Source organism: Oncorhynchus masou, chromosome 12, assembly GCF_036934945.1.
Source record: "Oncorhynchus masou masou isolate Uvic2021 chromosome 12, UVic_Omas_1.1, whole genome shotgun sequence".
Lineage (NCBI taxonomy): Eukaryota > Metazoa > Chordata > Actinopteri > Salmoniformes > Salmonidae > Oncorhynchus > Oncorhynchus masou.
In genome coordinates, this window is record NC_088223.1 from 88442933 (window position 1) to 88468441 (window position 25509).

The 25509-nt window shown below is 43.6% G+C and overlaps 2 protein-coding genes across 3 annotated transcripts; one reads left to right on the forward strand and one right to left on the reverse strand.

The window, feature by feature from the left end:
- Window positions 1-294: 294 nt before the first annotated feature.
- Window positions 295-19504, reverse strand: LOC135551015 (PWWP domain-containing protein 2A-like). 2 transcript variants are annotated; one of them, XM_064982368.1, is made up of 3 exons: window positions 18362-19504; window positions 6495-8389; window positions 295-1774 (listed from the first exon to the last, which is right to left on the reverse strand). In XM_064982368.1, exons 1-2 carry the CDS (start codon window positions 19498-19500, stop codon window positions 6523-6525), a joined length of 3006 nt encoding a protein of 1001 aa, XP_064838440.1. In that variant the 5' UTR covers window positions 19501-19504; the 3' UTR covers window positions 295-1774; window positions 6495-6522. The 2 variants fall into 2 exon arrangements, 1 of the variants encoding a protein (XP_064838440.1); XR_010457166.1 differs by lacking the exon at window positions 295-1774 and adding an exon at window positions 5225-5434 and having other exon boundaries at window positions 5480-8389.
- A 3507-nt stretch (window positions 19505-23011) lies between these two features.
- On the forward strand, window positions 23012-24628 carry LOC135551017 (gastrotropin-like). Its single transcript, XM_064982372.1, has 4 exons — window positions 23012-23163; window positions 23419-23594; window positions 24303-24392; window positions 24498-24628. The coding sequence occupies exons 1-4, from the start codon at window positions 23097-23099 to the stop codon at window positions 24546-24548; spliced, it is 384 nt and encodes a 127-aa protein (XP_064838444.1). The 5' UTR covers window positions 23012-23096; the 3' UTR covers window positions 24549-24628.
- The last annotated feature ends 881 nt before the right edge of the window (window positions 24629-25509 follow it).

Sequence of the window (25509 nt, forward strand, 5' to 3'; positions counted from 1 at the left end):
TGGAGCGATTTCATTTGCCACTTCTTTGACGTTAAGGATTTAAGGATTGAAAGTGTCATCAGCCTGTAAACACTCGGGTTACACAATTGATGTACGACAAATTTCACAACTTCTCAAGAATATATGCGGTATCACACCATCTTGTCAAATGTGTTGTACAACCTCGGTGTGTACAGGGCCATAGTGTAGTTGTTAAATTGTATTGAAAGATGAATTACTTTGTAGGCCTTTATTTGACTTAACTATTCAGAGGATGGCGAAGTACAATATAGAATAAAATACTCACACACCAAGTACAAAGGCAAACAGCAAATTTACTGATTTTTTTTTAGGATACGGATACATTAATAACAGGATGTCCCACAACCACCAGTCAGTCGTATGTTTAGTCAAGTAAACTATTTGATTGTATTGAAACGCATATATATGTACACGAGAAAGAGAGATGAGCCACAGCTGATTCATTCACTGTGGTTCTCTTCAGCTGCTCCTGACTGACTGACTGTTTCCCTTTTGGAATCCCCAATATGGCCTGTATCACATCATGGCCTCCGGGGTCAACTGGCCCTATGTGTCTTGATGTGAGGGGGGAGATGAATACTGTATGTAGGTTGGTTTGACCCTAGAGAGTGAGGGAGGGACAGCTGGCAAGGAAAATGGTATGTAATTCTTAAATTCGCACATTTTAATGTCATAACCTCTTTGAGCTGGATAAAGGGGAGAGAACCGAGAAGGGTGAAAGACAGTGTGAAAGTCACACGACACTGAGCGGAGGAGTGTGATAGAGGCCCATCTTTGTTTTCCTGTATTTGACTGTCAACTGTAGACGACACACCTCAAGTACTTGCAACACTCCAGCTCCCCAGGAACATTCTAGACATTTGGAGGTGTTCAGCAGGGCTCAATTCGATCCGTGAAGAGCTGCGCTACAAGCGTGATGGAAATGTAAAAGCTACGTTCCAGCGCGTTATAAAATGCTGGACTTCAGCTATACGGATTGAATCGAGCCCTAAGGCTGCTTGTAGCTCAGCTGGTAGCTCACTGTGGAATAACAGGAGACAATTTGTGGTTGTGGCAGAGACAAGACACCAGGATCATTGTTCCTGCACAACAAAACCCATTTTTCTGCGACTGCACTGCACTGCAATAGCATAGCACATGCAATGTTTATTGCACTACATTTTTTGATTTTATTTTACATAGTATTATTTTTATTCCTTTTTTTTTTATTTTTAAATTTACATTTGAGTCATTTAGCAGACACTTTTATCCAGAGCAACTTACAGGAGCGATTCGTCGGGGTTAAGTGCCTTGCTCAAGGGCACATCGATAAGATTTTTCGCCTCGAGAGATTCGAACAAGCGACCTGTTACTGGCACAAAGCTCTCTGTCTTTGCATTTCAAGATCACTGATCAACCTACTATAAAACCCTGCCAAGTCCTGTCACAACGTCTGTAATAGATACCAATAACAGTCAGAGAACCCACGTGTGCTTGTCTACTGCAGGAGTCTCCACTCAAACGAAGATCACATTCTTGAGGAAATGGACGCCCTGCTCAAAACAAATCAGATGGATAGGCCTGGAGGAATAGGTCTGCTTTCCATTATAAATATATAAATGTTCCTTCTTTCCGATACTTAAATAAAAAATAATTATGTCCATGACGTGTCTCCATCAATCAATTCTGGACACGTCCTTCCGTTCGACAGTCTTGCAACCAATGGCGGTGTTAGGAGTCAAGGGCCCGTCAGCAGCCCTTCAGCGTTGCAGCGCTGGAAGAGAAGAGAGAGATGGACACATCAGGGACCTTTTCCTCCAAATCAGAGGACGTTCTTGCTGTATTTGGCCGTAAGAAAGCACATTCAATAGCCATTAAAAAAAAAAGCCTTTAAAAAAGAAATCCAAGCACAGACATTATTGAAAAAGGCGATCCTATGCTACCTGGCAGGACGGCCATTCATCCAAATACTAAAATGTTCATTGAATATGGACTGTAGGTCATTAGTCAGCCAACAACACAAGGTTTTTGAGGGGACTCCAGTGAACTCAGGACTGAACCTTGTACTCCTTGAGTAAACGGTACATTGTTCACTCTACAATGGCGTTACTTGCAGACTCGAGAACACTCCTAAGGCGTTTTGGGGGGGTTCATGTACGTCTCACTGAGGGATCTCTACCTGAGTTGTCCTGTACGGATGTCTCAGTCTAGCAAGTATCTGACAGTGGCAAACCAAGATAGACATCACAAATGAGTCATCGTGTTCAGTCATAAACGTTTCAGCAGTTTGCTGGTCTGCCATGCATTTAACTCAACGGAATATTCAAATGTCCTTGAGATTCAAGCCAGATAACCTAGACTGCTGCCAAGTGGATTGTTTTATTTAAGTAAGGTTGTGTATGCTGCTCCTTTATCATACATATGTCGTCTTTTAATTTGTATTTCAAACCAAAACGTTACTACACAGTACCATTTCATTTACAAAAGCATTGCTTTCAATCCACTGACTGACAGCACTTTAGCAATGGTTCTTTTTCCATTATAGCCTACGAAGTCAATGATCTGCCATGCAGGACCTCTATACCAGACGGTGTCAGTCATGCTGTTCTCTCGGCTGCCGCACGGCAAGCGGTACCGATGCACCAAGTCTGGAACCAACAGGACCCTGAACAGCTTCTACCTCCAAGTCATAAGACGGGTTGTGTGCATATTATTCTCCATTACCTTCGTACCCCTGCACATCGACTCAGTACTGGTACGCCGTGTATATAGCCAAGTTACCATTACATTGTGTATATTGATATTACGTCTCTATTTGCTTTCTCTCTGTATTGTTGGGAAGAGCCCGTAAGTAAGCCTTTCACTGTTGTTCCACACCTGTTGTTTACGAAGCATGTGACGTATAAAAGTTGATTTGTTCTGTATGTCCTAGCTATTAAATTATTGCCTAGTCAGACAATTATTACTGTAAGGCCTATCAGCCCGTTGGAACAGTAGTAATGGTCTGACCAGGTGATAGATAGGTCCTATATCTGTTTGCAGGTAAGAAACTCTGTTCAATAAAAGGAATGATTTTGCGTAACATTTTTCTACCATATTCCCCCTTTTTCTCCCATTATCATTCATATAACAGCCCCAGGTGACAGACAGGGGCCTTGACTGGCAAACAGCCCCAGGTGACAGACAGGGGTCTTGTCTGGCTAACAGCCCCAGGTGAAGACAGCCCCAGGTGACAGACAGGGACCTTGACTGGCAAACAGCCCCAGGTGACAGACAGGGGCCTTGTCTGGCTAACAGCCCCAGGTGACAGACAGGGGCCTTGACTGGCAAACAGCCCCAGGTGACAGACAGGGGCCTTGACTGGCAAACAGCCCCAGGTGACAGACAGGGGCCTTGTCTGGCTAACAGCCCCAGGTGACAGACAGGGGCCTTGACTGGCAAACAGCCCCAGGTGACAGACAGGGGCCTTGACTGGCAAACAGCCCCAGGTGACAGACAGGGGCCTTGACTGGCAAACAGCCCCAGGTGACAGCCTTGTCTGGCAAATGTGTTTTCATACAGGTCTGCTATTTCATAAAAGCCCCACAAAATGTTGTAGTAAAATCGCAGCTAATGTAAAAGACCACAAGCTCCATTTTAAAAGGCGTTGTCATTGTCAACTTAAAAGGCCCCGCATTTGGTGCAAAAGAGACAATAGAACTATCTCGAATTCCAAATGACCATCAATGTCTTCATAACAGCTTGTTTCAAGGTGAAACTGAAGGCTAATAAACGTTATTGGATTTGTAGGTGTTAATGGAAGTAGGAGCACTAAAATGACGACAACTTAGGGCAGATTCTTTAAAGTTTACATTTTATTTATATACTTTTTAAAAACAGCAGAAAACATTTACACAAGTGTTCATCAAATGTTACTTTTCAACGTTTTTTTTTTGTCTCCTATACAGCATTCTCTGATCTGCAAACAGATGATAGAGGTCAGAAAGAAACAGAGCCAACTGTCATATAACCACACACGTCTCTGCTTGTAACCATGGTCAGGTCAGTGTGTGCTACCAAGCAAGAGGCCTCTGATCTCTACCTGTTCGAGCCAAAAGGGCAAAAGTGAGACAATGTTAGTCTTTACTGTATGTACGTTTCATATTTAGTCAAGAGTGGCTAGTAACATATTTATGAAATGTAGTTCATAATCTTTGTGATGAAGTGGTCAAATCTGAAGTCAACCCATAATTACAGAACAGATCATCTTCACCCCCCCCCCTTCAGCCAGAATAGGTCATCTCCCCACCCTACAACCAGTAGGAGAGGTTCTTTCCAATCCCCCACCCCGCCTTTCAACCAGGATGATTCAATCCCCCCCCCCCTCAGCCAGCAGGAGAGGTTATTTCCATTCCCCCCTCAGCCAGGATGATTCAATCCCCCCTCAGCCAGCAGGAGAGGTTATTTCCATTCCCCCCCCCCCCCGTTCAGCCAGGATGATTCAATCCCCCCCTCAGCCAGCAGGAGAGGTCACCTTCCCTCATCCCGCCCTCCCCCAGTCACACTAAAGAAAACCCTTTAACATGAATCATCATGAAAGTTCTAAATAATTTGATACAGATTGTACTGTACATAATATATAAAATCAAGATTCACAGTCGTACGAGATTAGCCAAGCAGTGAAGGAAGTGAATAGAAGATAGAGTTCAGACGCACCAAATAAAATCAACACACATTTCCCACTTCAAATTAGGGTGAAGTAGGTCTAACAACGGAAACTGAGAAATCACTGGGCAACTTAATAAATCAACAAGATATGGCAAACCCATAGTAAAAGTTTAACAAAATTGGCAAAAAATATAGTCACTCCATGTAACGTGCTACCATATCACATCGGTCTATGTGAGGAGTAACTAAAACGGCTTCCCACGGCCAATGCTAGTCGACTCAATATCGTTGGAATGGGAAGCTTTCGCTGCATCAACTAAATGTTTGTTGAAAATGTCCAGATGGAGACAATTCATTAAATCAGTGATTTTAAAACAACTGGGCATCATTTTATGTAAGAAAAACCAAGGCGCTAGCTAGGAAGATTAGAGAAGTAGGAATAGAACAGTCTTGGATAACTCAGTAGAGCATTAGGTAGACAGGACATAGTCAGATAGAAGAACAGAGACTGGGGGAGTGTGAAGGCCGAGAAGAGAGTCAAGGGAACTAGAGTATGTAGAAGCATTGTAGAAATATGGGTGGGGGTGGGGGGGGGCACTGTATCAATAGCCATCTCTATTTTGAGAGGGGATGAAGAGTGGCACACCATCCTCCTCTCCTCACCACCCCGGCTCACCTGTCTGGCTTAAAGGCTCCTCACTACCAAGGCTCACCTGTCTGACTTAAAGGCTCCTCGCTACCAAGGCTCACCTGTCTGGCTTAAAGGCTCCTCGCTACCAAGGCTCACCTGTCTGGCTTAAAGGCTCCTCAGGCCCTCGCTACCAAGGCTCACCTGTCTGGCTTAAAGGCTCCTCACTACCAAGGCTCACCTGTCTGGCTTAAAGGCTCCTCGCTACCAAGGCTCACCTGTCTGGCTTAAAGGCTCCTCGCTACCAAGGCTCACCTGTCTGGCTTAAAGGCTCCTCACTACCAAGGCTCACCTGTCTGGCTTAAAGGCTCCTCGCTACCAAGGCTCACCTGTCTGGCTTAAAGGCTCCTCGCTACCAAGGCTCACCTGTCTGGCTTAAAGGCTCCTCGTTACCAAGGCTCACCTATCTGGAAAGTCCTGGCAGGCAGCTCCCACAGCCAGTCAGCTCCCACAGCCAGGCAGCTCCCACAGCCAGTCAGCTCCCACAGCCAGGCAGCTATGACTATGTCCGAGGTACAGCAGATACATGAGCCCCTATATGCCTGCTCTCTCTTCAAATCCACAAGTGTCCACTTCCTGGTCACATCACAGCTACAGCATGTCTTCCACCCGTACAGATACATAATATCTACTCCTGCTCAGATCCTGTATCTTTCCATTCACAGTATCTGACACTGAACCGTTTGTTGCATAGACTGAAAGAAATACCCTTTTTGTCTCTAAGATTTTGACAATTGGCAGCGGAACTCGATTGATCAACCTATGAACCCGCGGTGTTAAAACAGGACGTAAGTTCTTTGCACAAAGAGTGACATTTAAAGGCTTCAATTTAAGAAGGAAAGGAGAATATTCCAAATCACTGACCAGTGAATAAAAATGTTCCTAAAATATACAATTACCAGATTTCCACCAGGTTGGAAAAGGTGATCCTTGATAGGATAAAGTAAAAATACACTGCCATCCTTATTTACCCAGCGAGGTTCATAACCCCATACCATCCAGTCCCTTTTCAAGCGTACAAAAAAAGAAAAAGATTACTGGTTGTGTTCTGGCCTGAAATTATTTAGTTTCTTTCTCCCTGGAAGGTGAGGGGGCCCTGTAGGTGACGAGCAGGGGAGAGATGCAGGGGGGGACGAAAGTGGGTGCCATTTTTGCCTACCTTTCCTTTTCCCCCAAAGCACACCACCTCACGTCTCGAATTGTGTAAGCAAGGCGCGAACCTCGGGAGTGAGCTGCTTGGCAGCCTTGGCTGCCTCTGTGATGGCTTTACGGTACAAGCCCTTTCTCTTCTTGTCGAAGCGTGACTGGAAGCTTTCTAGAAAAGGGGCGACCTGTGCAAGAGCCAGGAAGGAGGTGGTGGGTGAACCGAACCAGGCGACACGGGCCTCCTGCCTGACTAAGAGCCCATTATCTTTACGACTGATGTGGATGCCTAAGACGCGGGCTGGCCACCAGGGAAAGCCATATATTTTGGCCCAAACAATGTCCCCTACGCAAATGGTCCTGCCCTCCAGAGAGACACACTTAGACACATTTTTAGAAAACACTTTCTGAGATTTACAGGGCTTTTTCTCTTCCGTAGGGGCAGGCGACGGGTCAGCGACTGCTGAGGATGTGCCGGGGACGGGGGGCGAGGGGCGACCGGGAGGGGGAAAGTTAAAGCTCTCCGTAGAGCTACACTCTGAGTCCGAGGACTTTAAGTCGTCTGCACTATCAACGCTGCACATAGAGGTATTAGAGGAGTCCGGCTGGCCGGGGTTAAGGTTCATGAAAACGACAAGGTTGCCAGCCTTGCTGCCACGCGTCTCCCGCCTCTCCTCCTGCCCCCCCTGCTCCTCCGGCTCCGCCTTGGGGTCACCGTGCTCCGTGGCTGTGGGGGGCTCCACTTGGGGCTGAGGACAAACCTCAGGTTCTGGCCCGTTATCTGGGCCCTGGCTTTCAGCAGCAGCAGCGGCCTGGCCTGTGGAGCAGGAGGAGGAGGAGGAGCATGTGGCGGTGCAGCGGGGCGCGTCTGGCTTTGGAGGGGACAAACAGCCACTTCCCGGCACTTTCTCCAGGCAAGGCGGCTTACATGTAGAAGAGTCGTTCTCTTCATTACGGTACCTTTGAGGCTTGATGCGCATCCTGGGTGGCAGAGGGGTGGCGTTGCTTGGTCCCACCCCGCTGATCTGCTGCAGCCGCCGGGTGAAGTGGACCTTCTGGTGGGCGTGGGCCTCCTGCAGGGCGGCTGCCCTCGTCATCGTCTTGGCGTTGTCACTGCTGTCAGTGACTACCGTAGTCTCCCTTTGCCTCTTCTGGGCCTTGGCCAGTTTCAGCACCTCCCGGGCCTTGGAGTGATCAACATTTTTGCTCTGCAGCACTTTCTTGGCATTGAGCTGGACTCTGGAGCCGCTGTTCACCGGTGATGATGTTGTGGTGGAGGTCGCCCTCAGAACCCTGTTCCCTCCAGCTCCGCCCTTCACCTGGCCCAGAGAGGAGGAAGAAGAGGAGACCTGCCGTTTGGCCACCTCAGCAGCACGGCTCTTCTCCTCTGAGCGGGGGTCATTGCGCGGCCGCTTGCTGACCGTGTCGTTGCGTCTCCGCTTGGCATCCTCGCTCCTAGAGTCCGACACAGGGCCTCTGCGTGGCTCCCTCTTGTCCACTGTCGTGACAGCGCCCTTGCACTTGTCACAGAGCACCTGGCGGGGCCGCAACTTGATGGCATTCATAATGGAGGTGGGCTCCTCGCGGTACAGCCTGCGCTTGGGCCGCCTGATCTTGCGGGGAGGCGGCTGAGGTATCGACTGGTTGTAGGTGTCCCTGATGAACAAAGGGGGAGGGTAAGGGGCGCCTTCCTGAAACAGTGGGGGAGGTTTTGAAGTCCATGGGTTAGGCTGGGGGTCAGGGTTCGGTTCGGGCACTGTGGCGACTTGCCCATCGGGGTTTTCCTGGACTGGCTCTTCCACATTCTCGGTCTCTGGCTGGTGTTGTTCCGTCTTCAGCTGCATAGATTCAGGTTTATCCTTGTATTCTCTCTCCGGGAACACAGTGATTGGAATTCCATAGGGTCCAAACCTGAGAAGAGAAAGTTGAGAGGATTTAGAGACTGTGGATAACTCAACAACAACAAAATAACTCATATCATTCATTGGCTTTGTTTGTTTTGAGTGTTTCTTGTATTTCTGACATTTCATGCTAATTTCAGGCCTACATAGGTACATTTAGTACATCCATCTAAAGCCACTAAATCCTGAACATGCAAGGAGTAAAGTTTCAGATGTAAAAAGAGTGCTGTGAAGAACAGCAGCACACTAAATGAGTGTTGCATGAGATCAAAGGAGTTCCCACAGAAACACAATACCACCGCAGGTAACTACAGTGCACAAGGCCCTGAAGACACAGCAGGTAACTACAGTGCACAAGGCCCTGAAGACACAGCAGGTAACTACAGTGCACAAGGCCCTGAAAACACAGCAGGTAACTACAGTGCACAAGGCCCTGAAAACACAGCAGGTAACTACAGTGGCCCTGAAAACACAGCAGGTAACTACAGTGGCCCTGAAGACACAGCAGGTAACTACAGTGGCCCTGAAAACACAGCAGGTAACTACAGTGGCCCTGAAAACACAGCAGGTAACTACAGTGGCCCTGAAAACACAGCAGGTAACTACAGTGCACAAGGCCCTGAAAACACAGCAGGTAACTACAGTGGCCCTGAAGACACAGCAGGTAACTACAGTGCACAAAAACACAGCAGGTAACTACAGTGCACAAGGCCCTGAAGACACAGCAGGTAACTACAGTGCACAAGGCCCTGAAGACACAGCAGGTAACTACAGTGCACAAGGCCCTGAAGACACAGCAGGTAACTACAGTGCACAAGGCCCTGAAAACAAACACAGTGCACAGGCCCTGAAAACACAGCAGGTAACTACAGTGCACAAGGCCCTGAAAACACAGCCCTGAAGGTAACTACAGTGCACAAGGCCCTGAAGACACAGCAGGTAACTACAGTGCACAAGGCCCTGAAGACACAGCAGGTAACTACAGTGCACAAGGCCCTGAAAACACAGCAGGTAACTACAGTGCACAAGGCCCTGAAGACACAGCAGGTAACTACAGTGCACAAGGCCCTGAAGACACAACAAGAAACCAAGCCTTGTTTACAATATTAATGCTAAACTTCCCTCAAACTTTATTCATTCACAAACAATGAAGTCTTAAAATCACTTAAATTTAACTCCATGTAATCCCCGAAAGTAGTTATTTATCTTGAGAAGACCATAAACAATAGCTAGTAATGTTGCACACTCCAAGAAAGGTTAAAATCTCACCTTTCTGGTCAAAATAGTTATGCATGGCTCAGGTGTAGTCACTTTTGAGGACACAGTGCAAATATGATAAAATCTGAAATATTATATACGACGCATTTCCTAGTCAACAAAACTGGACGAATAAGGCTTGAAATGACTTATATGCTCTCTAAATATAGTATAATCAAATTATAAAACCACTAACTTGAAGAAGTTACCTTCCATATAACAGCAAAATACATATTTGTATGTTTAGCGTTAGAGAAAATGTGTTTATTCTTTAAAGGTCTCTCTTGATCAAAACATCTGTCCCCATCGCTGTGAACATCTCACAGAGCACTAGCTTGGCTTCCTGAACTCGTTAGGAACCTGCCTTTCATCTCATATATTATCAATCTTTGACAAACAGAAAGTGTTTGTTTTTTTTGTTTAAAACCTATTCATTTTTTTGGATTAATGGCTATAAATGGATCTCTGAATGTGCTATAGTGATGAAAGCACAAAGGAGTGTAGGCGGGATGGGTCATATCCTACCTCTAGTGGGTCTGTACTGAACTACCCTTCCTCCCCTTTGGAGAATCAATCAAATGTATTTATAAAGCCGATGTCACAAAGTGCTATACAGAAACCCAGCCTAAAACCCCAAACAGCAAGCAATGCAGATGGAGAAGCATGTAGAAAGGCAGGAACCTAGGTAGAAACCTAGAGAGGAACCAGGCTCTGGGGGGTGGCCAGTCCTCTTCTGGCTGTGCCGGGTGTAGAACAAAACAATGGATCTATACTCTTCCTTAAAGAGATTGAATGGGATCTTAAGCATTTACAAATTCGTAACATATTGTACAAATTGGAATTTGTAACATACAAATTTCAGGATTTTTATTAGATTTTTGCAGTATGTAACATATATACGAAATGGATGACGTTGTACAAAATTGAGCACAATTTTTTGGGGCCGTTTTGGTTTGTGAGCTACTTTCAAAACTACTGGCTGAAATGACAAAAAGCTCTGCTACATCCCTTTAATAGGAGATACACTCAAAACAAATAGTCCAATACCAACCCAATTCCTTATGTCATATCTAGAGGTCGACCGATTATGATTTTTCAACGCCGATACCGATTATTGGAGGACCCAAAAAAAAAAGCAGATACCGATTAATCTGACGATTTCATTTTTATTTTATTTGTAATAATGACAATTACAACAATACTGAATGAACACTTATTTTAACTTAATATAATACACCAATAAAATCAATTTAGCCTCAAGTAAATAATGAAACATGTTCAATTTGGTTTAAATAATGCAAAAACAAAGTGTTGGAGAAGAAAGTAAAAGTGCAATATGTGCTATGTAAGAAAGCTAACGTTTCAGTTCCTTGCTCAGAACATGAGAACATATGAAAGCTGGTGGTTCCTTTTAACATGAGTCTTCAATATTTCCAGGTAAGAAGTTTTAGGCTGTAGTTATTATAGGAATTATAGGACTATTTCTCTCTATACCATTTGTATTTCATTAACCTTTGACTATTGGATGTTCTTTTTGGCACTTTAGTATTGCCAGTGTAACAGTATAGCTTCCATCCCTCTCTTCGCTCCTCCCTGGGCTCAAACCAGCAACACAACGACAACAGCCACCATCGAAGCAGCATTACCCATGCAGAGCAAGGGGAACAACTACTAGAAGGCTCAGAGCGAGTGACGTTTGAAATGCTATTAGCGCACGCTAACTAGCTAGCCATTTCACTTTGATTACACCAGCCTCATCTCGGGAGTTGATAGGCTTGAAGTCATAAACAGCGCAATGCTTGACGCACAACAAAGAGCTGCTGGCAAAACGCACGAAAGTGCTGTTTGAATGAATGTTTACGCGCCTGCTTCTGCCTACCACCGCTCAGTCAGATACTTAGATACTTGTATGCTCAGTCAGATTATATGCAACGCAGGACACGCTAGATAATATCTAGTAATATCATCAACCATGTGTAGTTAACTAGTGATTATGATTGATTGTTATAAGATATGTTTAATGCTAGCTAGCAACTTACCTTGGCTTACTGCATTCGCGTAACAGGCAGTCCTTATGGAGTGCAACGAGAGAGAGGCAGGTCGTTATTGCGTTGAACTAGTTAATGGTAAGGTTGCAAGATTGTATCCCCCGAGCTGACAAGGTGAACATCTGTCGTTATGCCCCTGAACGAGGCAGTTAACCCACCGTTCCTAGGCCGTCAATATAAGAATGTGTTCTTAACTGACTTGCCTAGTTAAATAAAGTTTTTATTTTTATTTATTTTTACAAAAATAAAATAAAAATTTAAGAAAATTGGCAAATCAGCGCCCAAAAATACCGATTTCCAATTGTTATGAAAACTTGAAATCGGCCCTAATTAAATCGGCCATTCCAATTAATCGGTCAACCTCTAATCATGTCTACATGAGCATCTTGTAAATTAATGCAACGCGACGGCAAAACATGATTAAACAAATGGGAGAGTAAACGTATGCCGAGACGTGTTGCTTTTCAATGCCATTCATGGGTGAGGGCAATTTCAGTAACGGATCCAATTGCAGTCACAGGAACCACTAATTATAATGATATAATTTAGGCCAAGGAGAATGTAATTTCTCTTAATTTGAAGAGAGATTGTGCACGGTTTACATAGGCGAGGAGACGGTATGAAACAATACCAGCCAAGATTCAGGTTGAGGATGGAGGATCAGGGCTGAAAATATTTTTTCCCAGCAGAGCAGAGATGATGGCCCATGGTGTTTTAGCTAACACCAGATGACAAGGAGTAAAACATCACAGCACTGGGTCAAGGTGTGGAACAGTCTGCACAGGATTCACCAATGTGTAAGTCGCTCTGGATAAGAGCGTCTGCTAAATGACTTAAATGTAAATGTAAATGGATAGATAGAGAATATTCTCTAATAGAATAGGGGGAAAGGATTCCTCAGACGAGGCCTGGACTGCACTGAGCTGAGCCATCATGGAAACTGAAAATGTAACTGGACAATGTGGTAGGCTACGGCCTTTTTCAGAGCATAACATTAAACGTGGAGGGTTGGGATGCTTGTACTTAATTACTGCACTGAAGGCTACATACAAACATTCAATCTCTCTAAACCAGAAGGATGTGTCAAGTTGAAACTAATTGCTTCCCTGGCAGTTACATAAAGCAAGTACATCCATCCTTGCATTAATCTGGCCATGAGCCCATCCGTTCCTACTTAAAAACATCCTTGAAACCGCCGAAAGATGCAGAGTCCTCTGTGACAGCCGACACGAAGTGTAAAATTGCACAAGGATTAGGAAGACTGATCACAACTAATGAAACAGCCATGAACAGGAGAACATGCCGTTCCCTGCCACTGCCTTTGCTTTCCATCACAGCAGCCTCCTTATTCAACCAACACCTTTCATTGTCACGCAACCACCACCTTCTCTTTCCTTATCAAGGGACGCGAGACAAAAAGATGGCTTGGTCAAGAAACACATTCTACCCCTAGATCTGAAACAGGCTTATTGGATAGTATAGGGCTGGGAATGGCCAGGGACCTCATGATATTATCACGATACGTAGGGGCCGATACGATATGTATTGTGATTCTCACCATTCTATATGTATTGTGATTCTCACCATTCTGTGTGTATTGTGATTCTCACCATTCTGTGTGTATTGTGATTCTCACCATTCTGTGTGTATTGTGATTCTCACCATTCTATATGTATTGTGATTCTCACCATTCTGTGTGTATTGTGATTCTCACCATTCTGTGTGTATTGTGATTCTCACCATTCTGTGTGTATTGTGATTCTCACCATTCTGTGTGTATTGTGATTCTCACCATTCTGTGTGTATTGTTATTCTCACCATTCTGTGTGTATTGTTATTCTCGCCATTCTATATGTGTTGTGATTCTCACCATTCTGTGTGTATTGTGATTCTCACCATTCTATATGTATTGTGATTCTCACCATTCTGTGTGTATTGTGATTCTCACCATTCTATATATATTGTGATTCTCACCATTCTATATGTATTGTGATTCTCACCATTCTGTGTGTATTGTGATTCTCACCATTCTATATGTATTGTGATTCTCACCATTCTATATGTATTGTGATTCTCACCATTCTATATGTATTGTGATTCTCACCATTGTATATGTATTGTGATTCTCACCATTCTATATGTATTGTGATTCTCATCATTCTATATGTATTGCGATCTGATGTTTCAAACATATTGCTCACTATATATTTGCTGCTGAGAAAATTAGTTTTGATCAGTAATTGAAATAAAAGTACTGAAAATATGTTGGCTCAGTATTTAAAAAGATGGAGAACAAGCTATAGGATGAAATATACTGGGGTTTTGGCGCAGGTACAGGTAAATATCTGTCGTTCTGCCCCTGAACAAGGCAGTTAAACACACTGTTCCCCGGTAGGCACCATTTTCGGCAATGAGCCATTAGCTATTTACTGGTGTGTTGATTTGACCAACAGGCAATTGTATCCGTAAACTGACATTTGACAGTCGGATGAGATCATTGTCATAATAGGGAAAGAAGCAAGTGTTTTAAAATACCTAAATATAAGTTGGCAATGGGTTTAGCGAGCTAAAAATCCTCCTGCATGTTTATGGACCGAGAAATATGTAGAGGGACAAGGGGGATACCTAGTCAGTTGTCCAACTGAATGAAAGGGGGGTGGATACCTAGTCAGTTGTCCAACTGAATGAAAGGGGGGTGGATACCTAGTCAGTTGTCCAACTGAATGAAAGGGGGGTGGATACCTAGTCAGTTGTCCAACTGAATGAAAGGGGGGTGGATACCTAGTCAGTTGTCCAACTGAATGAAAGGGGGGTGGATACCTAGTCAGTTGTCCAACTGAATGAAAGGGGGGATACCTGGTCAGTTGTCCAACTGAATGAAAGGGGGGATACCTGGTCAGTTGTCCAACTGAATGAAAGGGGGGATACCTAGGCAGTTGTCCAACTGAATGAAAAGGGGGATACCTAGTCAGTTGTCCAACTGAATGAAAGGGGGGTGGATACCTAGTCAGTTGTCCAACTGAATGAAAGGGGGGATACCTGGTCAGTTGTCCAACTGAATGAAAGGGGGATGCCTGGTCAGTTGTCCAACTGAATGAAAGGGGATACCTGGTCAGTTGTCCAACTGAATGAAAGGGAGGATACCTGGTCAGTTGTCAGTTGTCCAACTGAATGAAAGGGGGGATACCTGGTCAGTTGTCCAACTGAATGAAAGGGGGATACCTGGTCAGTTGTCCAACTGAATGAAAGGGGGATACCTGGTCAGTTGTCCAACTGAATGAAAGGGGGATACCTGGTCAGTTGTCCAACTGAATGAAAGGGGGGATACCTGGTCAGTTGTCCAACTGAATGAAAGGGGGGATACCTGGTCAGTTGTCCAACTGAATGACTTCAACTGAAATGTGTCTTCCGTGCATTCTCACTTCTCAGATGAGTCCTTCGAACAGAACTTGCATCGTCATGTGATCTTTTTTCCCTAGCCTCGCTCTCGTTAGATATTATGCACCTTCTGACTTTGTAGCAAATGTCATCGTCATTGAGATAGTTCTCATAGTAGCAGTAAACAGCACCAAGTGATATGAGCGATGGAGGGGTGTGAAAGGAAGTGTAGTTGCAGCCTAACTCTATCCAATCGTAGCAGTAGAATCAAGTTACAACCCGCCCAATTCTTGGCAGATAGCGGAACTAACCAATTGAGTTGTTTCATCCTAGCAGCAGAGCTGTTTAGAGATGAATCATGACATCTGAAGAAAAAAATTATAATCCCGATCACGGAAAATTACCAAAATAATACTAGATTCATAAGCATACGTGATCCCAAATCATTAAGTTACATTGGACCCATTTGGATTGAATAGATGTTATTTACAATAGTCAAACTAAAAGCAGTGCCTATAGGATGTCCTTCCATACAGGCTTGACATGGAGTGATGCTTCTATGTAAACGTTGTTGATCAGTAGGCTAGTAGAAGTGCCACATTGGAAGGAATACAGAATGTCATCTGTAGCACCTTAGACACTGGTCATCCCAAACAAGCTCAAATACTCCTGTTGAATATGCATTCACCTGTATTGTGAGTAAGCCTTTGCCATCTTAATTTACCCAGTTTACCAAAAGATTTACCATTCAAATACAATTATCACCATTGTGTTGTAATGTAATTCGATTATTTTACCAAAATCACATTTTTTGTTTGATTTTTTAAATGAATGTATACATGGCTGTCTCCGGGAAATTTTGTAATTAACATTTTTAAATTTAAATGATATTGAATAGCAGTCTAAAATATTGTCAATTGGCCTCCTTGACCCTCGAAAATCGGTATCGGCCCTAAAAAGAATCTATATAGGTCGTTCTCTAATGACCTATGCTATGGAACACACTCTGGCCAATCACAGGCACAAGGCCTGCACTCAGGGGACTTATGGAAAACAAAAGCCATAAACCGATCCCTTAAACTAGAGAGGAAAATGCGAAACAAGAGCTTTAACTCTCACCAAAATCTATCCAAAATAAGCCCAATGAGTTTCTATGTTGCCTGCCTTCCCCTCTTTAGGACAACGACTCCTATTGTTAAGGCGGAGACATAATCATCTTGTCATTATATACAGATCTCTGCTTAGACTCAATGATAAGGATGTTGTTTGTAGAGGGTGCTGATTATCTACAGTGTTGTAAGATTGGAAAAGGAAACCCTAAGGTTTTAGTGGCCTCCATCTTGTCATTGCAATGAACTGACCATTGTCTTTGAGATGACCACTGCTCAGGATCTTATCATAGCAATTTAAACTAATGTGGCTTCCCAAGTTATAGCATATATTATTCCATGTATTGATTGACTATATTAATAGCCTTGGTCTACACGGTATAACACCAGAAATTAACATATCCTGATATTATACTCTGAAATGATATGAAGATACCCTGATATTATATCCTGAAATGATATGAAGATATCCCGATATTATATGAAGATATCCCGATATTATATGAAGATATCCCGATATTATATGAAGATATCCTGATATTATACCCTGAAATGATATGAAGATATCCTGATATTATATGAAGATATCCTGATATTATACCCTGAAATGATATGAAGATACCCTGAAATGATATGAAGATATCCTGATATTATATGAAGATATCCTGATATTATACCCTGAAATGATATGAAGATACCCTGATATTATTCCCTGAAATGATATGAAGATACCCTGATATTATACCCTGAAATGATATGAAGATACCCTGATATTATACCCTGAAATGATATGAAGATACCCTGAAATGATATGAAGATATCCTGATATTATATCCTGAAATGATATGAAGATACCCGATATTATATGAAGATATCCTGATATTATATCCTGAAATGATATGAAGATACCCTGATATTATACCCTGAAATGATATGAAGATACCCTGAAATGATATGAAGATACCCTGAAATGATATGAAGATATCCTGATATTATATCCTGAAATGATATGAACATCTAAAGAACAACTCCAAAGAGACACTTGTGAAGGGAAACACCACAACGTGTTGATTTCCTCTGATAGTTTAGTAAAGTTTGTGTGTGCAGATGGCACCTTTTCTTAACCAAATAAGGATAATTTACATAGGCCCCAGGCAAAAATAAGAAAGTTTAACGATGACCCTAAATATAGATCTGCAGCTGATAAGTGAGAGAGAGAAGTGTGTGTGTGTGTGGGGGGGGGGTGTTGATGAGGCGGGTGATAAATTACAAAGAGGAAAATAAGACAGAAACCGAGGGAGGGGGGGTAAAGTAGCATAGTTCTACTCTACCGATTGCACCATTCTCCAATGCTGCTTTTCGACTGTAACACCAGTGTTACACTAGTGTATATGCCCTTATGATATACTAGGGGCATTGTTTACATAGCTAGGGCTGACAGTGAGGACTGGTGAAAAGCAGAATCAACAACCTCTGAATAATATTTTTTTTTAAAGTGTTGCTTTGTGCAAAGGTGTTAAAGGTTCACAGTTAGCCATTGTTATGTAAAATGACAGCTGAAGAGTACCAGTGGGCCTGGCTTTGGCCCCAAGTGAGAGCAGGGCTGCTGGAGCCATGGCCCATTGAGACACAGGTGCCGGCTCACGTAAATGGAAACAGAAAAGTCTCTTGGCCTTTTGGGTAAAACACTAGGGTAAATCCTGTATGGAAATGCACCATAAGACTGACCTCACACTATAGACTGTTCATGTGATCCTCCTCTCCAGTTGACCTCTGATGTAACTGGACTTTTGTAAATAAAACCAAGATGAGTTTTGTAAACTGAAAAAAAACGAAAGCACAGCCTACATAATTGAGGATAAGAGCAGTTACTCTCTGTATTTTTGTGACTTGGTTGTCAAGCTATAGAGGTCGCATGGTAGCTTGACCCCTCGCCCTGTGGCAAGAGTAGAAAACTGTGTCTTAAGGTTAGGAAGATGGGACGTGGGTTTGCAAAGCACAAGTTAGGAATGTAGACACACCACATATTTCAGGAGTGTACATTGTATGCACCATGGATGTCAGTAGTAAACAAAACAACGTGATATGATTCCAGGCGTAGACCTAAACTTAAGAACAGAAAAGTGACAGAAAGTGACATAGCTAGAAAAACACAACGAAGAGACATTTCTGAGAAGGATCATAATATACCTTTTAGATAGGTCCATCAGAACCCCGGAGAAGATTTTCTTGCCTAACTGAAAGGACACCACCAGTGCGTCGTCGATTATGTGATCCAGAGATACTCGAACCTCAGACCCAGGTATCAGGTTGTGCACAGACTCGGGCTGTAGCTCCTCAGTTTCAGCACCAGACACAGGGGGAGAGGGTTTCGATACTGGATCGCTTTCATTGAAATTCGTTTCGAACCTCTGTGGTGAGCACGAGTCTCCAAGTTCTGCCGAGGAGGGTACCTGGTCCACTGGCATTAGAGGAACCTCGGGTCTCGGAATGTTCTGGGTTGTTATGCTCGAAAAGTCACACATGTAACCAGCCTCCACGGGTGTCCCAAGGACGGTTTCCCTCTCTAGAATTGGTAGAAAGTCGACGTGGTCTATGGACTGGGGACGTTCAAGCGAAGCAGCTTCTGAGGGGTCGTCATTCTTGTACTCGGAGACAGAAGGAAATTCATCTGCGGGTTCGGGATCCAGTTCAGCCTCGTGAGACGGTTTAATTAAAGCTCTATAGTCACACTCGATATTAGGAGATTGGGTTAATTCTGGGTTCTTATCGTAATCTATAATGGGTTCTGCTGGTTCTGCTAACGACAGCCCAGCCTCCGTAGCCATAGGTTGCGCAGGGAACGAATGCAAAAAGACCACCGATGGCTGTGAATCGGAGATGGGGCTATTCTGAAGGCAGGCGTAGGGCTCGTGCTTACTGACCTCGTTTGCAGGTTCAACATTCGGCGAAAAAAACTGTTTCAAACGTTCCGCTCGCGACATGGTGTATTTGGAACCAAAGCCCTCGAGAGCATGGTTCTCCGTTTTTTCTACACCGACCCCAAGACAACCTGCCTCGATCTGTTCATCCTCTGCACTAGCAGCGAGGGCTTTTCCCGCTGCTTCTAGGTCTGGCCTGCTCACTAGCTCCATTTGGACCTGGTTGCATTCCTGAACTACATCCCCATCCTTGAGTTGGTGAACATGGTCCATTACTGGTGCGTACTCCTGCGTCGCATCGAAGTCGATTTTGGCCTCCGGCACCGGTTCCGGTTCGAAATCACCACTGTTCCCCGCTGTTGTTGTTGATGCCGCAGCAGCTCCTGGCTCCGCAGCCACGGCCGCCATTTTCTTTCCGCTTTGCTTGTACGGTCAGGTCCTCTCCCTGTGATAGCGATAGAGCCCGCCCACTTGAAACCAAAAACCACTTGGGATTGGCCAGCAAACTACAAAGTTGTAGTTGACTGGTCAATGTCCACCTCATTCAACAGAAACCCCTGGAAACACTTTTGTAATTGGCTCCCTTTGTCTGGTTTTGTAAACATTTGCCACAAGGGGCGATATTGTATTGTATTTGAGGCACCAGCGATGTTCAAGCAGCAATGTTACAACATTTACAGTAGGCCCATTGACATTAGGACCTTTGACTTTGGTTCAATACTGCCCCAGTATCTGTGCGTTAGAGATGTCTAACGCCCAGGAAGCTCTGATTCAAACTCCCAATAGATAGCTTTGCAAGCGTTTTAATGTCAAATATGGAGTTTCGTTGAGCAACTAACTTAATTTACTCCGGTGTGTACTTCTAAAACGGTGTATTGGGCTCCTGAGTGGCACAGAGGTCTAAGTCACTGCATCTCAGTGCTAGAGGCATCACACCAGACACTGGTTCGATTCCAGTCTGTATCACAACCAGCCGTGATTGGGAGTCCCATAGGGAGGCGCACAATTGGCCCAGCGTCGTTAGATTTTTGCCGGAGTAGGCCGTCATTGTAAGCAATAATTGGTTCTTAACTGACTTGCCTAGTTAAATGAAGGTTACATAAATAAAACATTTAGCTGTTGTAGCCTTCCTGTTTTGGCAGTAATGATTGATCCATTGGTGGTGCCGAATAGGCACATTTTCTGTTGCTTGTAAATTCCTATTTTGTTTTGGAAGTTCATATTGTAATGACCCTGGGTCGTTACAATACATTACAGGCTTAAATGAAGATAGATGCTCAGCGAAACTCTATATTTGATGAGTAAAAAAAACGTATTTTGACATTATGACGCTCGGAGAGATGTCTAATGGGAGTTTGAATCATAACTTCCTGGGTGTTAGATGGCATCTCTACTGGGGCAGTTCTATCCCTCCCTTCAACAAAAGTCATTCAGAGCAACACTCCATGCATTGCGTTTAACATAAGTCACTGAAAATTCACCAGGAAGGGACTCCTAGTAAAAAACTGAGAGCAAACACAATATACAGTAAAATGCCTGCAATGACTTGGAGCAGTCTCCGTTTACTGTTCAAACTAAAACAAAATGGCACAATCAATGGCTCAAGTCCTCGGTGGAAGGATTTTCAAGGTCCTAGGCCATAATTGCAAATTTGTATTTTGTTCTCTTATTTTCTCACCTTGTTTATATGTCTCTATAGAATCCCCATTTACCAGAAGGTCTAACTGTATGCTACAGTTTCTCAGTTTCTGAAAACAGGATCCCAAAAAAACGAGGGGTCATATCAGCTCTAACATTTATGTCATCTACATAAAAAGTGTTTGAATGGATCAATTGTGGAAATACAATGCAAACTACTGTATATCCTTCTTCTGTGTTATTCAATGGATACAGGATTTTTGTATTTTTTTTTATAGCAGCTCTGGCTGTTGATCAAACTGATAGTGTTTGGTCAACAGTGTTCCCTCGGAATAGCACTGTGAAAGCATCTCAGCAGGAAATACCATTGGGGTGGATGGGAGATTAAATTATTTGACTAGGCAGCTGAACGACATTTTGAGTTGAGGAAATGCGGACATATTCAAATAGTTTATTAGTACTTTGCAAAGAAATCAGACAGATACAATCACGCCACAGATTACTACATTCTATAAGGTTTGAGAGCAGAAATGTGCCATACTCCTGCCTGAAAGACCTTGCAGAATGCATACTATGGAATATGAGTATATAGGCCATATTTTATGGACAAATACATTAGTTAGTTGTGTCAGTTGTGTGAATTACAGATTATCAATAAGAGAGAGCACCTACTTACAAAGAATAATTCTGATTTGTATGACATTTGTCATTTTATTTAACTATGCAAGTCAGTTAAGAACACATTCTTATTTTACAATGACAGTCTACCCCGGCCAAACCCTCCCCTAACGAGACTGGGCCAATTGTGCACCCACCCTATGGGACTCCTAATACACAGCCGGTTGTGATACAGCCCAGGATTGAACCAGGGTGTGTAGTGACACCTCTAGCACTGAGAGGCAGTGCCTTAGACCGCTGCGCCACTCGGAAGTGGTAATGTGCTGAATTAGTATGGTGCACTATAAAAGTTGATGTTTCACTGTGTTTTACATTCTTCAAACTGATTCAACCCTGAGAGGGGAATAAAATTATTTGTCTCAGCGTTGAAGGACACTGTTGAGCATACAGTCATGAAAGAGGTTTATGTTTCTCATGGCATAGTACAACAACGACTCAAGTAATGAAATCAAAGGTGACACAGTTTAAGTCAATGAGTAACTGATACCCAAATGGACTTAGGAATGACTTCGTCTCACTGTTGTAAGCATTTCAAATGAGCATTTAAATCAAGGAATGATCAAAAAACATGGGCAGAAAGCAACAATCTTGTAGCTTGCATTTTGAAAAGGCATATACACCAGTAGAGATTATATGATGAGCAATGGGTTTTACCCCTACCACTTAAGGGTCAAATGGCCTGGAGTATGTGTTGCTTCCTCAAAAACGCCTTTAAAATTCTGAAACACACTGTGTGTGTGTGTGTGTGTGTGTGTGTGTGTGTGTGTGTGTGTGTGTGTGTGTGTGTGTGTTAAGACATACTTCCTCTGAGTTGCATCTGAGTAGTGGAACACTGAATTACATTGGTGTGTGCATTTTTTTGGAGAAGGTCTGAGGTTAGGTGTGCTTTTCCATGTGCTCCAACTCACTGTCCACCAGGAGATCATCCCTGGTGTTGTGGCTGTTGATCTAAAGAGCTTACTGTCCTTACACGAGCTGACCTTGTGTACTGCCAAGTCCCAGATCTAGACTCATCACAGCTTTGCAGGCCCTTTTTTTGTCAAGAGTGGAAAATGCACAGTACACCTCTGTGGCTGTCCATAGGGGGTTACAACAACACTCCCAGTGACAGAGGAGAACTAAACAGGCAAGACAAAATGGTGGTTGATTCAGAGAGCCCGTTTCTATGTAAGGCAGCCTTAGGGGTCTGGACTGAAGCAGTCGGTGAACTCTCAATGTGATTCATCCTTTACTAACAAGTTAAAAAAGGACTTGTACGGTACAATCCTGTCCAATTTTTTGAGGCATTTTGGACCTCTATGCTGCCATTTAATGTAGTATTGAAATATTGTTCAAAGTTAAATCTATTCAGTCGGGTTCACGTCTGGTTGTGTTGTTTAAGGGCTTAACACTCAGTGCAGTGGGTATTTCACCATAGGCTACTATAACTATGTGGAAAGGTGAGTGACCCCATGGCCACCAGCTCTCTGATGACTCGCCATATATGACCAAGCTGGCACCATAAATGTTTATGGTGTAGTTATGGTACTGCTGTACCAAAAAAAAGTGTCATGAGAGATGGGTGGAGATGGTGACTGTGTGTATTTAAAGAGGGACAGGTTGTCACTCAGTACCTTGTGCTTCCCTGCTTTGCCTTGGAGTGGATTTTTCGCTCACCTCTCGCTCAACCCATCAACTCTCCGTACACCATGGCCTTCGCTGGAAAGTGGGAAACTGAGACCCAGGAGGGATACGAAGAATTCTGCAAGCTCGTTGGTGAGGCATTTACTCAAGCTTACTAGCCTAGAGCCTATAAAAAAACTATTTGTCTTGACATCTTGAATTAACTTGGATTATGCAATGTATTGAAAGGGATGTATTCACATTCATTGGTGATTAGCGGTGTCAGTGTGGAAAAATGACAGTGCTCAATCTGTACTCACACTTATGATAGTATGTGATTCAAAACACATATGATTCAAAATAGCCTCATTACCCCAAGTCTAACTATATATTTTCTTGTAATCCAAGGCATCCCTGATGACATCATTGAGAAGGGTCGCGACTACAAACTCATCACTGTGGTGGTGCAGAACGGCAATGAGTTCTCATGGTCCCAGCTCTATCCCACAAACAAGAGCGTCACCAACAAGTTTGTAATTGACCAGGAATGTGACATGGAGACCATCGGGGGGAAAAAGTTCAAGGTAAACATCTCTAGATCAGAAATTAGGGAGTTTTGTGCCCGTTGTGTAAGCTGCTGTAGTATTTCTGACTGAAGTCTCATATAGTCACTATAGTCAGTAGTCAGGGCCAATAGCCGTAGAGATAGATGACGTTCGGACAAGACAGACAGTCAAAGTCTCATATAGTCACTATAGTCAGTAGTCAGGGTCAATAGCCATAGAGATGACATTCGGGCAAGACAGACAGTTATAATGTGTATATTGACATTCAAATTCACATGAAATCTGGAAGCAAGTTTGTCTAATGTTTTGGAGGGTTTGAATAGCAAAGTGAAGATCAGGTGGCCTAGCAGTTAAGCATGTTGGGACAGTCACTGAAAGGCTGCTGGTTTGACTCCCCGAGCTGACTAGGTGAAAAAAATATGTCGATGTGCCCTTGAGCAAGGCACTTATCCCTAATTGCTTCTTTGAGTTACTCTGGATAAGATCGTCTGCTAAACGTCAAAATAAATACTTGGATGCATGTATTATATCAAATCAAATGTATTTACATAGCCCTTCGTACATCAGCTGATATCTCAAAGTGCTGTACAGAAACCCAGCCTTAAACCCCAAACAGCAAGCAATGCAGGTGTAGAAGCACAACACGATCTATGACATCTAGATCAAACAAACTGAGGTTGTTTGTTGAATAAACGACAGTATGAATAAAAAGCGTTTTTGTGTCAGGCCACTGTTACAATGGAGGGGGGCAAGCTGAGCACGAAATTCCCCAAATACCACCACACATCTGAAATCAGCGGAGGAAAACTGATTGAGGTAAAAGTGTCACTTTGGCAGAAGATGGTGTATATTAGGAGAGAGATGATTAAATAAGTTTGGGCAGTTCCAAGTGATGTTTAACGTCTTTTCTCCCCTGTTTAGACCTCTACAGTGGGCTCGGTCGTGTTGAAAAGAACCAGCAAGAAGATCTAGAGATATTGTGACCGTGTTATTACCAACAACTCTAATTGAATAATGAGTCAATAAACGGAGGCTGCACTGGCCAACGTGTTGCCTTTGTCTTAATGTCTTTCTTACGCTTGATGACATTTGATGTATAATGGGCACGGGAAAACCTCAGTCTTGCCAAATGTCACTACGCTTATCCTGGGACAACCACTAGAGGGAATATATCTTTAAACACAATACAAAATATACAGTAGTAGTAACTTCAGACTATTTGAAGGGTTGAAATAAGTCTTTCTCAAGATTTGCTAGAAATGTTCAAACCCTATAACATCAAGGATAAACGGTGTGTAGAACAGAATGTGGAAATCAGTTTGATTCTCATTCCACCATGACAGATGTACATTGTTGAGTTTTAGTATTAAACATTAACAAGCAATCAATAGGTTTGGGCCTCATTCTTATTTAGCCGTTTAAGCTCTCTGGGATAGACACAATAAAAGGCTAGGCAGAGAAGAGGATGTCTCGGGTGAGCGAGTGCCCCTGGGTAAGCTGAGGACTATGCTAGCCAACCCCTCCCCCCACCCTGCTTTGTAAACAAAGCTAGGGAGAATGATCCATTACCCAACCCCCCTTGCCCACCCCAGCGTCCCCACTTCAGTACCCCCTACCAAGCTGTCCAAAGAAGGGCGTTACTATAACCTCTCACTCACTTTCCTATCATCAGTGATCAACTGAAATTAGAAGACTCTTATTTTTTATTTAACCTTTATTTAACTAGGCAAGTCAGTTAAGAATTTTTTTTCTATTTTACAATGACGGCCTAACCCAATCCAAAAACTAATCCAGACAATGCTGGGCCAATTGTGCATTGCCTTATGGGACTCCCAATCACTGCTGGTGGTGATACAGCCTGGAATTGAACTAGGGTCTGTAGTAAAGCCTCGAGCGCTGAGATGCAGTGCCTTAGACCACTGCGCCACTCGGG